Here is a 16960-nt window from a genome sequence, read left to right on the forward strand (position 1 = left end):
CTTTTGTGTCGAATCATGATTCGGATCACGTGTCAAACTGCCAATGGCTGAAATCACGTGACTTTGGCGCTCCGAACAGCAGATTCGACACACTGATTTATTTGTGCTCCGAAGCTTCCTGAAATCGGCCATCACTTACTTAAGTTGTTGTTTTTTTAGTTTTTTTGGCGCTCCAAAAATATTCTCGTCGCTTTATAATATTAATATTAAACCACTGTACTCACATGAACCGATTTAAATATGTTTTTAGTACTTTAATGGATCTTGAGAGAGGAAGTGTCCATTGCTCCCTATGGAGGCCTCACGGAGCCATCGGATTTCAACTAAAATATCTTAATTTGTGTTATGAAGATTAACGAAGGTCTTACGGGTGTGGAATGGCATGAGGGTAAGTAATAAATGACATAATTTTCATTTTGGGGTGAAATAACCCTTTAAGTCTATGGGATTTGTCGCCAGATTTTTCGCCTGCCAGATGAACATCATACACCCGATCACTTAGAAAAGTCATAGCACACCATTCCTCAATAATCCGCAAGATTTGACACCTCATTCGTGGGTCTATGACAAACAGTGCAGGATGAGTTATGCGCCAAAGTTTTTTGTGGAAGAAGAATAATAACTAGAATGTACATTTCCTGAAGAAAATGTGAATGGTGCTTGCAGTGGCAAAATTCGCCACTCAGTTGCTAGGGTGTTTCTAGGCAGTTGCTAAAGTGTTCTGCGTGGTTGCTTGGAGGTTGCTAGGGTGTTCTGGGTGGTTGCTAGCCAGTTGCTAAGGTACTTGGGTTGGTTTGCTAAGGTGTTGCTAGGCGGTTGCTAGGGTGTTCTGGGTGGTTGCTAGGTGGTTGCTATGGTAACATGGGTGGTTGCTATGGTGTTACTAGGTGGTTGGTACTTATCACAGATAGTTCCTATGGAGTTTCTATAGAGTTCTTAGCATGCTCTCAGCCCACTTTAGCACTTAGCTAATCAGTATTAGCATGTAGCTATTCACTGATAGCATGTGTAGTATGTTGGAAGTCCAGATTGCTAGAATGAGTCAAAAGAGCCAACCCCCATGTCTCTACGATGCTCTGATGCAGAGATATAGGTCTTGCTAAACGGTTGCTAGGGTACTCTGTTTGGTTGCTAGAGAGTGGTTTGGCAGCTGCCAATAATGATACTCCAAAGGCTGCTTGCCAGTATGAATGATATAAACCAACCCCCATGCCTCTATGATATTCAGATTTGAAGAAATCTCTCTATGCTTTGGGTTGCTAGGGTGCTCTAAATGGTTGCTAGGGCGTAACTATGAAGTGTTGAAGGTGATTTGTGATTGGTCGTTTTCTGCCCCAAGTCAAATGACCCCACCCTCATGTTTCTATGACTTCTATCCAAAGATATTCCTTTAATCTTTTACAATGGAAGTCTATGGAACTTGTTGCTATGGTTGCTAGGGCGTGGCTTGATAGCTTCACAATGATCCTGAGAGACTGATTGGTTGCCTGAGTAAAATGAGCCCACCCCCTTGTCTCTATGACATTGTGATCCAGAGTTATGTTCAATACAATATCCCTATGTAATTTCCCATAGTAGGAAAAACGCACTGGTTCATGGGCACGGCTTCACCATAGTATGTCTATGGGGAAATTTGGGCAGCTCTTGCGCCCCAGGGGTACAACTTACACCCCATTTTGAGGTATGGTCTGACAGAGCCTGTCAGCCTCTTCAAACGTGGTGACCCACATGTTTCTACGAAATTCTCGTTAGGAGCTATGATTCGAGCTATGAAAGTTTGTTGCAATGCAAAGTCTATGGGATTTTTTGGCTATTACAAATGATGTGCTAACTAGTTTTGATTTAGTATTAACATTAATGTGCTCCCTATTGCAGTACAATATTGTCACACTATAGCAACGCTCTCCCACATATTTTGCTATTATAACTGCGCTTATTTCCGTCGTTGGTATAAGTTGCAGTGGGTGGTAATAGACAAGAAATGTACAGTTTTCTAACATCTTACTGATTGATTTGACACCTCATTCATGGGTCTGTGACAAAATCTGCGGGAGGAGTAGAATTTTGTGTGGAAGAAGAAGAATAATAAGTATGCAGGATAATAAGAATGGATGCTTTGCCTTTGGCAAGCACCATTAAAAATGAAAAAAGTAGGAATGTTAATTGATGCATGCAATATTTTACCTGAAATGAAATGAGTTGTTGGTGTGGATGTCTGATTGCTGTCTGATATGTGAGCTTGCTGCATGTGAACTTGCTTTAACTTGCTTTACAAAAAAAAAATCTGTCATTAAAAGTACCAGCAGACATGTCTGTGTTCAAATCAGACACACACATACGCACAAACTAGTTTTTATATAATTATGCACACTTTCCATAGACAATGTAAGATAAGAACACCATATTATGTACCCTAACCACAACCCTCACTGAAAACATTCTGCATTTTTTTTAGACAAATGAACGTCCTAGTTTCACACCAATGAGGTGCCAGGCAGTTCACCATTGTGGTTGCTTTATATTTCCTTTCCATTCTGCACCTACAGCTGTACCTTTACTCTTGTCAGTGGTACATATAGATTGATTTATCTCGAACATAAGCATACTGCAGTAATGTAATACGTGTACACTCTAGAAGATTTAGTTTGCACTGCACAATCATACTATAACATAAATAATATTGTCTGCCATAGTTATGGTTGCCACAACACAGCTACCAAAACCATTGACTTGGTTTAGTGAAGCATTGCTCAGTAGAAACAGGTGGTTTTACAGATACTGAGAGACCAGATGCAGAGAATTAATTGACCACAAACATTTACCAACATCATGCACAGTGACAGCTTGTTTATTAAACTGGTTTCAATTTTAGGTCAAAGCAAAAAAAAAAAAAAAAAAGTGCATGACTTCGTACTTCGTATCAACAATCAAATTGTTTGATGTACTTTAATGTGATATTAATTTCTTGCAACCTTTAAACAGTAAGATCTTCTCACTGTGACTCAGTATCCCTGTGAAGAAACAGACAAGATATATTAGTACACTAGAGATTAACAAGATCCACACACCATGACGACTGTTTTATAGGCTATACTGTGATGAACAATAGGAGAAATGCCTACCCACCCACTTCAACAGTTCAGCAGAAGGAAAAGTTTACAATGAAGCATGTTGATTTTTGTACATTAGTTTTTTTCTTCTTCTATGTAGCATAACTACATCTCAACAATATAAGACTAAAGACAGTTTACTGAAAACTGAAAAACTTTAAATTTGTAGTAGACTGTTTTAGATTCAGGAGATTAAGGTTAAAGGCAGTTTACAATAGAGCATATTCTGGTCACTTTATATTTCCTTCACATTCTGCTAGCTTGTTTAGTGGAGTGATATCATTCTCTAAAAACTTTGACTCCAGCAGAAATGTATATCTAGATAAAAAGAAGTATTGGTTGTTGGGATGAAACTGACTGACACCAGCTGGTTAAAGCAATTATATCATCACCACTAAATCATTACCTGGTTTAGTGCCACATTGACCACTGTAGAGTCTCTGTCGCAGGTGGCTTTGCAGGCAAAGCCTGAGATACAGATGGAGATGATGAACTGAAGGATGGATAACACCATCATTATTCCAATGATCCCCCAACCATATCTCTAAAAAGACAGAGCCATATATGAAAGCAGTTCCACAAACAACATCCCAGCAATTGTATAAAGTGAGTTTATAAAAGTTACATTACACTATAAGCAGATATCATTCTGATGATCAGGGTATGTCTCAAAAAGCAGGATGTATATCAAGCTAAAATTCTGTCATCATTTATTCACCCTCTTGTCATTCTTAAACCTGCAGGATATTTTTAAAGATATTTTGAAGACTGCTTTAATGCAGTCACAATGAATGATAACTGGAGCTTTCACACTTCAGAAAGACAAAAAGCACCATAAAAGCATAATAACTGGTACATACAACTAGTTCACTATCCTCCAAGTCTTCTGAAATCTGATTGTCAGGGTTTATCTGTATTTGTTTTGGTTTTGGGTGATTACCTATTAAGTTATCGTATCGATTATAAAGTATTGCTACTGACCTATAAGGCTCTAAATGGTTTAGCTCCTGTTTATTTAACCGATCTTCTATCGCCCTACAATGCTTCACACTCTTTAAGATCACAAAACTCTGGGCTTCTGGTTGTACCTAGGATATCTAAGTCCAGTAAAGGAGGGAGAGCGTTTTCACATTTGGCTCCGAAACTCTGGAATAGCCTTCCTGATAATGTTCGGGGCTCAGACTCGCTCACCCAGTTTAAATCTAGATTAAAGACGCATCTCTTTAGCCAAGCATTCACATAATGCATCTCATTTCCTTGTACTCCAGTTATATCAGATCAATGGCACATGACTGTCTTTGCTTAATATTATGAAGAGCAGCTATGCTAATTGTCCTCCATTTGCTTTTCTGATTTATCTCAGGATGCCCATCCCGAGGTGACTAGAGAGTACATCAGATGCTTCAACATATGTAAAGAGACGCCGCCAACCCCTGCAAGGACGCAAACTCTGGATCGACACGCACCATTCCAAATTTTTCTATATATCCTAATCATTGTTAACATGTATTCATTACTTCCATGAACTCATTGTTTCTACCTCAAATTATTACATTGTTAGCTAACTGTGTGATTTGTACATGTACATTTCTGAAATGACATCATTTGGAGTCACCTCTGATAACAGATTACTCTAAATTGTAATATTGACATACATTTTCTGTAAAGCAGCTTTGAAACGATATGTATTGTGAAACGTGCTATTCAAATAAATTTGAATTGAACTGTGTTTAGTTCAGTTTCCTTAGTTTCTGTTAGTTATTCTGTTAGTATCTTGGTTATTCATTGTTTGATCATAATTTGCACCTGATGTTCATTTGTTTAAGTTTGTATTTAAGTCTGTGTTTTTAAGCCCTGTGTTTCTTAATGTTCACAGTCAGTTCTCGTTGTGTGTATAGCGGTTGTCACGTCTCCTAGAGTTCTGAGAGTTATGAGTTTTTAAAAATTGTGTTTTTTTTTATAAAGTTCCTTTCTAAGATCCTTTCTCATGTCTAATTCAACTAAACGTGACACTGATAGCTTTGTGTGGGGAACAAACTGAAGTTTATGGATGTCAAGATTTTCAGTGATTAATGACTTGAAAGTAAATTATGACAGAATTTTCATTTTTTGGGTGAGCTTTTAAATATAGCAATTAATAGCTTAAACTAATTAATGAACATTAAAACAAGATATCAGACATTGTACATTTAGTACCTCAAAATATATACAGATGTAATTTTCAGAGTAATTTTCAGAGTAACTAAGAGAATAGTAGCAACTTTGATATGGCATTGGATGGATTCCTATCTGTATGCCCATCAGAAGAACGGCTATCGCTGAAGTTATGGCACTGATCACATTCATTCCAAGAGAGGCTTTCACCTACAGGGAGAAAAACTTTTGAGTGAAAGGAATAGTAATGATGAACACTTGTCCTAAACTCTGTTTTTAACAATCTAAAGTAATAAGGAGTCAGATATCTTGATCTGTGATTGGTAAAAGGATGAATGTCTCAGTTTGTTGCTCACTGGCTGCAATTGTACTAGAATGCCTTTCTAGCATTTTATATTAAGTGTCAAGGCCTTTGCACACTGAGTCCGAAATTTTTCGTATTCGTGATCCTAAAAATTCGTCACGCACAGAGACCTTTCACACTGGATGCAAAACAAATAAAATTAAGTCTTCAAGCAGTGAGCACGATTTAGTTGTCCTCTCTCTTCTTAAAAAGAGAAAAAGAAAGAGGAAATTTTGGGTCCATCCAATCCCGAAGTTGCATAGAGAAAAGGGAGAGTTCACCTCATCAAGGAGCTGCGTGATTATCCCGAGCGTTTCAAAGTTTACTTCAGGATATCTTTGGCTCATGCTTTGCTACTGGTACGATATGACTGTATATTCTGTCTCTTTGTATTCCGCAAGGCAAGGCAATTTAATTTGTATAGCACATTTCATACACAATGGTAATTCAAAGTGCTTTACATAAAGAATAATAATAAAATTAGAACATAACGAATAGAAATAACAGTAAAAACAGAGAATTTTGCTATCTGGATGGAAGAGCTAGGAAGTCTTAGGGAGATTTTTGTTGTTGTTGTTGTTGTCCGTCAGAGTGGATCTAAACGGATCTATTTATAAGAACGGATCTAAATGGATCTCCTCACACGACAGGACCGCTGTCTAGCTCTACCTGTTAAGGCACTTCAAACTGATAAACAAAGTTTCAATCTCCCCTTTTGTCAAGACACCTCAAACTGCGCCACACAGCCCTAATCCCCTTTCCGGAGATATCCATGCAACACAGTTCAAATTTCCCCTTTGGAAATTTCCCCCTTTGGAAAGTGTCCTGACTGTAATACAGAGATATCTTAACCATGCACCACAGCTCAAATTTTCCCATGGTTTGTCCCCTTATCCAAATTTACCAAATTTGAACCTAATCACAAATGCTTTCTTCCTAATTCTCCCAGCTCTTTCAACCAAACAGCAATATTTAAAATGCATTAAAAGTCAGAAATAACAAGATGATACATAAAAGCTATAAAATATCCTGATGATCTGAGTGATCTGTTAGGTTTATATTCTATGAGCATATCTGCAATGTATTGAGATCCTAGGCCATTGAGTGATTTATAAACAAGTAACAGTACTTTAAAATCAATTCTAAATGCAACGATGTGTAAATGATGTGTTTTCTGGTTCTGCTCAGAATCCTGGCAGCAGCGTTCTGTACGAGCTGCAACTGTCTTATGGTCTTTTTGGGAAGGCCAGTGAGGAGCCCATTACAGTAATCCACCCTGCTGGTGATGAAAGCATGAACAAGTTTCTTGAAGTCTTGACTGGAGACAAAGCATCTAATTCTTGCAATATTTTTGAGATGATAATATGCTGATTTAGTTATTGTCTTCACATGGCTACTGAAACTCAGGTCTGACTCCAAAATCACACCAAGATTCCTGACTTGATTTTTAGTTGTTTGACCCCTAGAGTGAAGGTACATGTTCACTTTGAGAACTTCATCTTTGTTTCCAAATGCAATGACTTCAGTTTTGTCTTTGTTTAACTGAAGGAAGTTTTGGCACATCCAATTTTTAATTTCATCAATGCACTGGCACAGGGAGTCAATGGGGCTGTAGTCATTAGGTGATAAGGCTAGGTAAATCTGGGTGTCATCTGCATAGCTGTGATATGCAATTTGGTTCTTTCTCATTATTTGGCTCAGTGGCAGCATATATAGGTTGAACAGGAGGGGTGCGACTTTGTTTGTCATTCAGTGCTGCTGCTTTGTGCTGTAGACGACGTGGATCAACTTTTCAGATGGCATTGGGGTTTTTAGCGTTCGCGTACGGTGGCTTTGAATTGTCAAAATTGTCTGATCCGAATATTTTTATGACGGACGAAAGTTTCCGAGGCAGTGTGCAAACGTAATTGATATAACGTGAGGTCGAATTTATTTTTTGACGTGCAAAAATTTTGCATGTGTGCAAAGGCCTTCAAACTACTATGTACTAACACATAACAGGATCAGGTGTGTTTAACACCTCACAGGGGCGTCCAATCCTGCTCCAGGAGGGCCATTATCCAGCAGAATTTAGCTTCAATCCTAATTAAACACACCTGAACCTGCTAATCAAGGTCTTCAGGGTTACTAGAAACTTCCAGCCGTGTGTTGGGAAAGGTTGGAGCTAAACTCATAAACTCAGCTGGACATTGGCCTTCGAGGAGCAGGATTGGACTCCCCTGTACTAACATTTAAATTAACCATTTGATATAATGCACTTATTATGTATACTGTAAGTCTGTTTTTACATTGTACTCATATTTATAAAATTACCTGCATGTAATTACAGCTGTAACTAAACTGTTGTCCCTCACTTAACCCACTCTTAAACCTATAATCATATCACCAATGTCCATAATCTTACCCGTATCCCACCTCTATAACAGCAAAAGTGTTTTGCAATGTGACATGAACACGTACATTACTTGTAAATAATGATGTACAAATAAGTAACAATGTGACAAAAGAAGAGTTATCACCAACAGATTTCAGCACATAGACTACTGTATGTACATACCACACAGGGATGAAGTTTATTCTGCGCAGCAACAGACAGAGATCCAGCACTGATGAACTGAGAGAGAAACAAAAGACATTTCAGAGTTCATTCAGGAAATTAAAATCATAAAGCAAAACCATTAAATGAAACTTACAATGAAAGATCCCCAGTATGTTATTCCACTAAAGACATAAAGAGTACCGAAACGGTCGACATTTGTGGTGAGTACAATACCAAGTAGGAAGATCATCACTCCGATCATTATCTGCACAGACTAGATGGAAGATATAAGGCAAGGCAATTTTATTTGTATAGCACATTTCATACACAATGGCAATTCAAAGTGCTTTACATAAAGAGGAAGAATAAAAATAGAACATAAGAAATAGAAATAACATTAAAAACAGAGAATTTTGTTATCTGGATGGAAGATCTAGGAAGTTTCAGGGAGTATTTTTGTTATCTTAGAGATATCTTATCTATGCAACAAAGTTCAAATTTACCCTTTGGAAATTTCCCCCTTTGGAAAGTGTCCTGACTGTAATCCAGAGATATCTTAACCATGCACCACAGCTCAAATTTCCCCATGGTTTGTCCAAATTTACCAAATTTTAACCTAATCACAAATGCTTTCTTCCTAATTCTCCCAACTCTTTCAACCAGACAGCAATATTTAAGATGCATTAAAAGTCAGGAATAACAAGATGATACATAAAAGATATAAAATACATTAAAAATGAAATAAAAACAGGAAAGGAATTACAATAAAAAAATAAAAAAGATAATACGTATAAAATAAAACATGCAAACAGTTTGGACATAGCACAGTGCTCAATCAGCAAATGCATAGATAAAAAGATGTGTTTTGAGTCTGGATTTGAATGTGGCTACTGTTGGAGCACATCTGATCTCTTCTGGAAGCTGGTTCCAGCTGCGGCTGGCGTAACAGCTAAAAGCAGACTCTCCTTGCTTTGAGTGAACCCTTGGTATTTCTAAGTGATCTGTTAGGTTTATATTCTATGAGCATATCTGCAATGTATTGAGGTCCTAGGCCATTGAGTGATTTATAAACAAGTAGCAGTACTTTAAAATCAATTCTAAATGCAACTGGAAGCCAGTGCAAGGACCTGAGGACAGGTGTGATGTGTTCATATTTTCTGGTTCTGCTCAGAATCCTGGCAGCAGCATTTTGTACGGCACAGGGAGTTAATTTCATCAATGCATTGGCACAGGGAGTCAATGGGGCTGTAGTCGTTAGGTGATAGGGCTAGGTAAATCTGGGTGTCATCTGCATAGCTGTGATATGCAGTTTGGTTCTTTCTCATTATTTGGCTCAGTGGCAGCATATATAGGTTGAACAGGAGGGGTGCGAGTATTGAACCTTGAGGGACTCCACCTGTCATGGATGTCCACTCAGACTTATAGTCACCGATACTCGCATAATAACCTCTCCCTTCTAAGTATGACCCGAACCATTTAAGGACCATCCCAGAAAGCCCAACCCAGTTTTCCAGCCTGTCAAGAAGGATGTTGTGATCGACAGTGTCAAACGCAGCACTGAGGTCGAGAAGAACCAGCACTGATAATTTACCTGAATCTGTGTTAAGGCGAATATCATTTATTATCTTTATGAGTGCTGTCTCTGTGCTGTGATGCGGTCGGAAACCAGATTGAAAGTTGTCAAAGTATCCATTCAAGCTTAAGAACTTGTTCAGCTGATTGAAAACAACTTTTTCAATGATCTTGCCTATGAAAGGAAGATTTGAGATTGGCCTGTAGTTGCTCAATATGGTGTTATCCAGATTGCTCTTTTTCAGGAGGGGCTTAACAACTGCAGTTTTCAGGGATTTTGGAAAAGTCCCAGAGAGAAGTGAGGCGTTTACCACTTCTAGGAGATCTGCTTCTAAACAGTTAAACACGCTTTTGAGAAAAGATGTGGGAAGTGTGTCAAGGGCGCAGGTTGATGTTTTAAGGTGCTGTACTGTTTCTTCCAAAATTTTTCCATCAATTGCTTCAAAAACAGACATAATAGCTACTTTCTGAGGTTGTGATCTGATCTGTCTTACCCCAGTGCAGCTCAAGGATGTGCTGATCGCCTTTCTGATATTATTAATTTTCTCAGAGAAGAAGGAAGCAAACTCACAACATTTGCTGTCTGAGAGCATTTCACTGTGAATCTGACTTGGGGGGTTTGTATTCTCTCTACAGTAGCAAAAAAGAGTGCGGGTGTTGTTTAAGTTTCTGTTTATAATATTTGAGAAGAAGGTCTGTCTAGCTTTGCCTAGATCCACATTGAAAGCATGAAGGATATCTTTATAGATGTTATAGTGGATTTCAAGTTTTGTCTTTCACCACATGCGCTCAACTTTTCTGCATTGTCTCCATAAGGCAGGAGACACAAATATAGAAGCAATGATTTATGCACTAAAGGGAATCATCAGACTTGTATGAGGTTCTGTCATTTTATGTGATCTAGAAGAAATTAAATACTAAGAATATTCACAAAACCATGTATCATTATAATTCATCATTTAATGCATTACCCCCAGTGCCTTTGGTTGTGCTTTAAAAAAACCCTTAAGAGCCGTATTGTGATATTCTCCTCTGGCCTCCTGTCCATCATCACAAATAACAGCATTTTGTGCCGCCTGTGGATTTATTTGGATGACAACCGTTGCTTTGTCAGTTGAGATGACCCTGCTGGTTTCCATTCTAGGGAAAGTTTTGTATATCACCTGCAGAAATTAAGCATTAGAATTATGCTTTTCACAACATACAAGATGTCATTAAACTTTGATTCATATATTACTTAATGCACTTTTTTATATTTACAAATGTTGTGAAAAAATTGTTGAATTAGTAATTTTAAGCACTTAACACACTATTCATGTTAACTCATAACCACAGTCTGTAAAGGCCATACCTTTGAACCTTGAAAATGTGTCTAAAGAATTTATTAATCTTAATTAACATTAATTTCAACATTTACTAATACTTCATTAAAATCAAAATTTGTATATGTTCATATTATTTAATGGTCCTGAGCTGACATTAACTAACAATGAACAGTTGCATTTTTGGTTATTAATATTATTACAATGTATTAATTCTATTATTTTATATTAATATTAATAAATATTATAGCAAATGTTTTGTTAATGTTAGTTAATGCATTAACTAACTTATGGGACCTTATTGCAAATTGTTCCCATTTTTACTTGTCTGAGATAAACAGTTGTGAATGTGTATGTTTTGATGAAGATACCTCCTCCTCTTACCTTAATTGCACTTTATTTTATATGTATCATCCTTTTATTCTTTTTCTTGTTATTATTTCATTTTTAATGCTTTTTATAACAATCTTTTATATAAAATCTTTTTTTATTTCGGTTTTATTTTCATGTTCAGTTTCATAAGACTGCATTCCATTCCATTTTTATTCTTATGTATTTGTTTCCTCTATGTAAAGCACTTTGAATTACCATTGTGTATGAAATGTGCTATATAAATAAAATTGCCTTGCCTTTGTCCTCTTTTTGAAGAGTCTGTTATCAGAATTTAAAATGTATGTTTTGTAAAAGTTATGGTCCATAATAGTAATGTTTTGTAGCCTCATTTCCAACATTCAAAACATTCAAATGGAACTGTATGCACCAAAGAATAACAATAAATAAACAACAACTTGCACCAAAACAATCATGTTTTGGTGTGAAGATTCACAAAAGTCAAAAGATTATGGTTAATCTTAATTGATGTATATCAACGTGTGTAAATACTAATTATATATATATATATATATATATATAAAATTTAAAAACAAAATCGTAAATGTTAATTGATAATTGAAATATTTTACCTGAAGTGAGTTGTTGATGTGGAAGTCTGATCGCTCTTATGGTGTATCTTTGTGTGTGTGGACTGAGAAAAACCGCTGAGGAGGAGCTTGTGTTTGTGTTATACGTATACCATAGAATTATGTTGATGCCCTTCAAAGGGCTTTCAAATAAGCTTTTCTTTTAAAAAATATAAACTAGCATTAACTTATAAAATGTATAATAATCATAATGATAATTTAGATGTAATGTAGTCAGTGTCAGAGAACTATAGCTGAATGCCTTAGTTTCACACCAATGAGGTGAAAGGCAGTTTGTGGTTTCTTCATTTCCTTTCCATTCTGCTAGCTATGGTTTTGCTCATCAGCCGTACTGAGGATGGATTGGTTTATCCGACACGAGCAGACTGCAGTAGCCAGTAACTGACAGTAGCGTAATAAAAGACAAAAAAGACACAAAAGTGCATGTTTTCTGTGACAACAATAAAAATAATTAGATTTCAATTCTCACAGTATGTCAATCACTGTGCTGGTCTCTCTGATGACTCTATGATATAATCATTCAGACTCTTGGTTAGCAAATACAATCTTTGTCCAGGTCAAACATGAAATGAACATGTAGGACAAAACATGCCTGATGCAGAAGCATAATTAGTTCACTTTTCCAGTGATTATAAAATATGCACAAATTATTAAAATTATTCTTCACAAAATCCCTTGAAATGAAATTAACAGGTAAGACATGTTAGTGCACAAAATACTCTCTGCTCACAAGAACCACAGACAATAAACATTTTATAGGCTGTACTGTCTTTGTTCAATGAAAAAGTAGTCTAGAAGTAAAATAAAGGCTGTAGTTTACAATGAAGCATGTTGTGATTGGCTTACAGTTCCTATATCTATTTCACACACTATGATGTGCACTAAAGTTAAAGTCAGCTTACTATGAAATATTATGGTTGCTTTATATTTCCTTTACATTCTGTTGGCTTTAGTGGAGTGGCATCATTCTCTAAAAACATTGACTTCACCAAAAAAGTCTATCAAAATTAAAATAACAACTGATTTTTTGATAAAACTGATTGCAAAGCATGTAATAGCACTATTAGCATCACCATTACTAAATCATTGACCTAGTTTAATAAAACATTGACCACTGTAGAGTCTCTGTCGCAGGTGGCTTTGCAGGCAAAAACTGAGATACAGATGGAGATGATGAACTGAGGAATGGTGAACACCAGCAGTATTACAGTGATCCGCAAACCCTGCAAAACATTCAACATGCCCATTTATGAAAGTAGTTTCAGAAATAACATATCTATATTGAGTGAGTTTCTGAAAAATATATTGAAGCAGGGATCATTTTGAGCTAATTATGTGAGTGTGTGAATAATCAGGATTTGACAGAATTTTTATTGCACATTGTGAAGTAATACCTCAGGATATAACCTTGGACCCCCCACTGATATTATTAATAGTATGAACAGCAGATGAATGGTGAGTCCTGCCGTTATAGCACTAATCGCATTCATTACAAGAGAGGCTTTCACCTACAATAAAAGAATGTGTTAGTTTCAGGAAATTACTTGAAAACCGAGGTGATTTAAAGTGCATAGTCATAACTAACAACAGTGTGGAAATACATTGGAAACTATGTGACAAAAGAAAAGATATAATGTGCTAAAATCATTGAGTGAAATGTACGTACCAAACACAGATTGAGTTTATTCTGTGCAGCAACAGACAGAGATCCAGCACTGATGTACTGAAAGAAACACAGGACATGATAAAGTTTACTCTGGAAATTAAAATTAAAAGGGAAGTAAAGCAAAACCATTAAGTGAAACTTACAATGAAAGATCCCCAGTAGGTTATTCCACTAAAGATAACAATATCAGGGTAACTGATGGTGAGTAGAAAACCAATAAAGAAGATCACCACTCCCATCATTATCTGGATAGTCTAGATGGCAGATAAAGGTCAGGTGTTTTATTAATGATGGCATAATATGCATGTTTCAAATGGATACACAAAAAATAGAAGCCATTGATGTTTAATGTACTAGAGTCAAAACTATATATTTGCACTTGGAGGCATATGAAAAGAGATTTCCTTCATTTTAAATTACCAAGAAGAAATTAAATATTAAGCATATTATTAAAACTTTATAACTCTAATTAATCATTAAATACATTACCCCTAATGCCTTTGGTTGTGCTTTGAAAAATACTTTAAGAGCCGTATTGTGACTTGTGGCCTTCTGTCCATCAACAAAAATAGTGCTGTCTTGATCCGCCTGTGGATTCACTTGGATGACAGCTGTAGTGTCAGTTGAGATGACCTCGATAGTTTCCATTCTAGGAAAAGTTTTGGATTTCACCTGTAATAAGCATGTTCATATAATCTTCTTCAAGTTCATTAAGAAATATATGAACAGGAGAAATTATGGCTATTTAAAGAGGACAAAAAGATCTGTGCTTATCATATATTATTTTTTCTGTTCCTGATATATGATAAAAACTGTGTGAAAACATTGTCTTTCAGATTCATATACATATCATAATGATTTCTTTTTGAGATGCCTTTGGAATTCACTTTACTTAAAGGTCAGAGATTGAAATTTACATTGTATATTTCATTTGATTTTGAAATAGGCTATACTATTATGGTTTTTGTAGACTAATACCCGAATAAGTTACAAAACATTTAAATGGAGTAAATAAAAATATAATATTATTCAAAAGGTAACACTGTATTTCAATAGAGCCCTTTAAACATTCTACTGTCAACTTATTCTAATGCGAACACTGCGCTTAACTCTAACCTAACAGACTACCACAGTCTACCACAGTCTACTAATACTCTAATGAGAGTTAGTTGACATGTAGTTGAAAAGTTACTTATAGTTAGTAGAGTGTGTAAAGTGGACCAGCGAAATAGTGTAACCAAACATTAATTCAATTAATGTATCAAAAATGGTTTATAAACACAGACAATCTAAAGAAAGAACATAGTAATTGTTATAATTTTATAATTAAGTTTATAAAATATTTTAGGTTATTAGCGTATATATATATATATATATATATATATATATTACCTGAAATTATATTTTTTTGATGTCTAGTAGCTCTTTCGATGCATCTTTGTGTGTGTCTGGACTCTTTGAAGAACAGTTAAGGAGGGGCTAAAAGTTTCTGTTGATGGCCGCCTTCCTCTTTAAAAAAAAAAGTGCATTCATTTACATATAGATGAAAATAGAATAACTTATGATCATTGATAAAGGACAAGAATATCTGTCTTGGCTAAATAATAGAGAATGAACTATTAAGATAATAATAATAATAATAATAATAATAATAATAAATAATAATAACAAGAACCATAAGGCTAGAGGTTTAATGATAGTATTAAACTACTGTCTGTACACACACACACACACACACACAAGTTTTGTTGAACTAAATGGCAAAGGAATGGAATGAACACAGACCAACTCTGCGGGGGAGCGGGGGTGCGGGGGTTAAAATGTACAAAAGTGTTATGTGTTTTTCAATAAATAGAAAGACAAGTTTACTGTTCAGTTATGTTGGACATTTAGAAGAGTGTCTGTAATGTTTTTAAAGAGTGGGGTTTGTGCTTGCTGCACATGATAGTTTAGTTACTTCATCTAGTGAGTAATAACAATACTAATGTCAGTACTGACACCAGTCAGACACCAAGTCTAGTTTAATTAACTTAAATTTTTTGGGGCATTTTTGCCTTTATTATGATAGAACTGTAAGCAGACAGGAAGTGAAGTAGGAGAGAGAACAGGGGACGGGATCGGGAAAGGTCTGAGAGCTGGGACTCGAACTCGGGTCGCCCGAAGCGTAACGGCACTATATGTCGGCGCAGCGGACACGCACGCAGGAATACAACCAGGACAGTGGCGTAGCGTCTGGCTGGGTATGCACATGCATATATGGGCCTGGATTGGTGGCCCGCTATACAGACTTAACACCAAGGTATACTTCGGGCGTTCGCATCGCGTAATTTTCGTCATCAGGTGGGTTCGCAGACAGTATGGACGTCCGCACTCCCCGTCCGCGTGCAGGCCAATTTTCATGATGGCACGGACCGTGTGTGTACTGTACACCAGCCCATGCGAAAGTGAATTAAATGCTTGAAAACAAAAGTCCACTAGATAGTGCGCAGTGCACACGCTGAACGCATCTTTCCGCAGCCAAATACTTTCAAAGACTCGCATGCGCGTCTGTGCGCGAGACAGAAGCCGCGTGTTCATAAAAATGAAGCATAATAGAAATAATGTTGTCAATAACTTGCTAAATCCTATCTATGTTAAACGTTACTACTAAAATCATTAAGAAGCTGAATAAATGGACAAAGAATGTGTCAATTACCATGATTTACTGATGATCTATTGCATTTGACCGTCATTTTTAAAGTGGGTTTCTGAAACGTATGCATTCAATAATGTAAGTACAGAATTTTAAACGAGTCATACTGGTTTTCTGAAAACATTTTAAGATACTGCACAAGATGTGAATAAATGTAGGCCTAACTCGTACACTCGTTGGGGTGGATACTTTTTATTCAGCGAAATAAAATGCACATAAAACGTGATGGAAACAAATTTAGAGAAGAAACTAATAGTACATTTATTAGGTATATAACGTGCATTAAAAAAGTCTGTGACAGAATAATTAATCAACTAGAATAATCTTCGGACACATCACATCTGAAATGATGCTATGACCATTCTGAAATTCCAAAGCCATGAGTCTAATTGGTCGAATTTAAACTTGGACTTGTTAAAAAGCCTTTTATAATTTATTTTATTTTTTACATTTTTAGATCAGCAATGCAAAGTCATAATGATGGAGGAGCGCATATGAGCCTACTGTAGTACTGCTGTTGTCAATCCTAGAAATATTTTTACCATTTTTGTCTGCATGTTTTAAATTGATAATATCTTATTC

At 36.2% G+C, this 16960-nt stretch overlaps 2 protein-coding genes across 2 annotated transcripts; both read right to left on the minus strand.

The window, feature by feature from the left end:
• Positions 1–2282: 2282 nt before the first annotated feature.
• On the minus strand, positions 2283–12248 carry LOC125269774 (membrane-spanning 4-domains subfamily A member 4A-like). The gene is made up of 7 exons (XM_048192734.1): positions 12003–12248; positions 10690–10881; positions 8301–8420; positions 8165–8221; positions 5307–5474; positions 3517–3654; positions 2283–3011 (listed from the first exon to the last, which is right to left on the minus strand). The coding sequence occupies exons 2-7, from the start codon at positions 10855–10857 to the stop codon at positions 3003–3005; spliced, it is 660 nt and encodes a 219-aa protein (XP_048048691.1). The 5' UTR covers positions 10858–10881; positions 12003–12248; the 3' UTR covers positions 2283–3002.
• Positions 12249–12351: 103 nt separating this feature from the next.
• LOC125269479 (membrane-spanning 4-domains subfamily A member 8-like) lies at positions 12352–13948 on the minus strand. Its single transcript, XM_048192379.1, has 4 exons — positions 13830–13948; positions 13687–13743; positions 13415–13528; positions 12352–13243 (listed from the first exon to the last, which is right to left on the minus strand). The coding sequence occupies exons 1-4, from the start codon at positions 13926–13928 to the stop codon at positions 13112–13114; spliced, it is 402 nt and encodes a 133-aa protein (XP_048048336.1). The 5' UTR covers positions 13929–13948; the 3' UTR covers positions 12352–13111.
• Positions 13949–16960: the final 3012 nt, after the last annotated feature.

Source organism: Megalobrama amblycephala, linkage group LG6 (assembly GCF_018812025.1).
Source record: "Megalobrama amblycephala isolate DHTTF-2021 linkage group LG6, ASM1881202v1, whole genome shotgun sequence".
Classification (NCBI taxonomy): Eukaryota; Metazoa; Chordata; class Actinopteri; order Cypriniformes; family Xenocyprididae; genus Megalobrama; species Megalobrama amblycephala.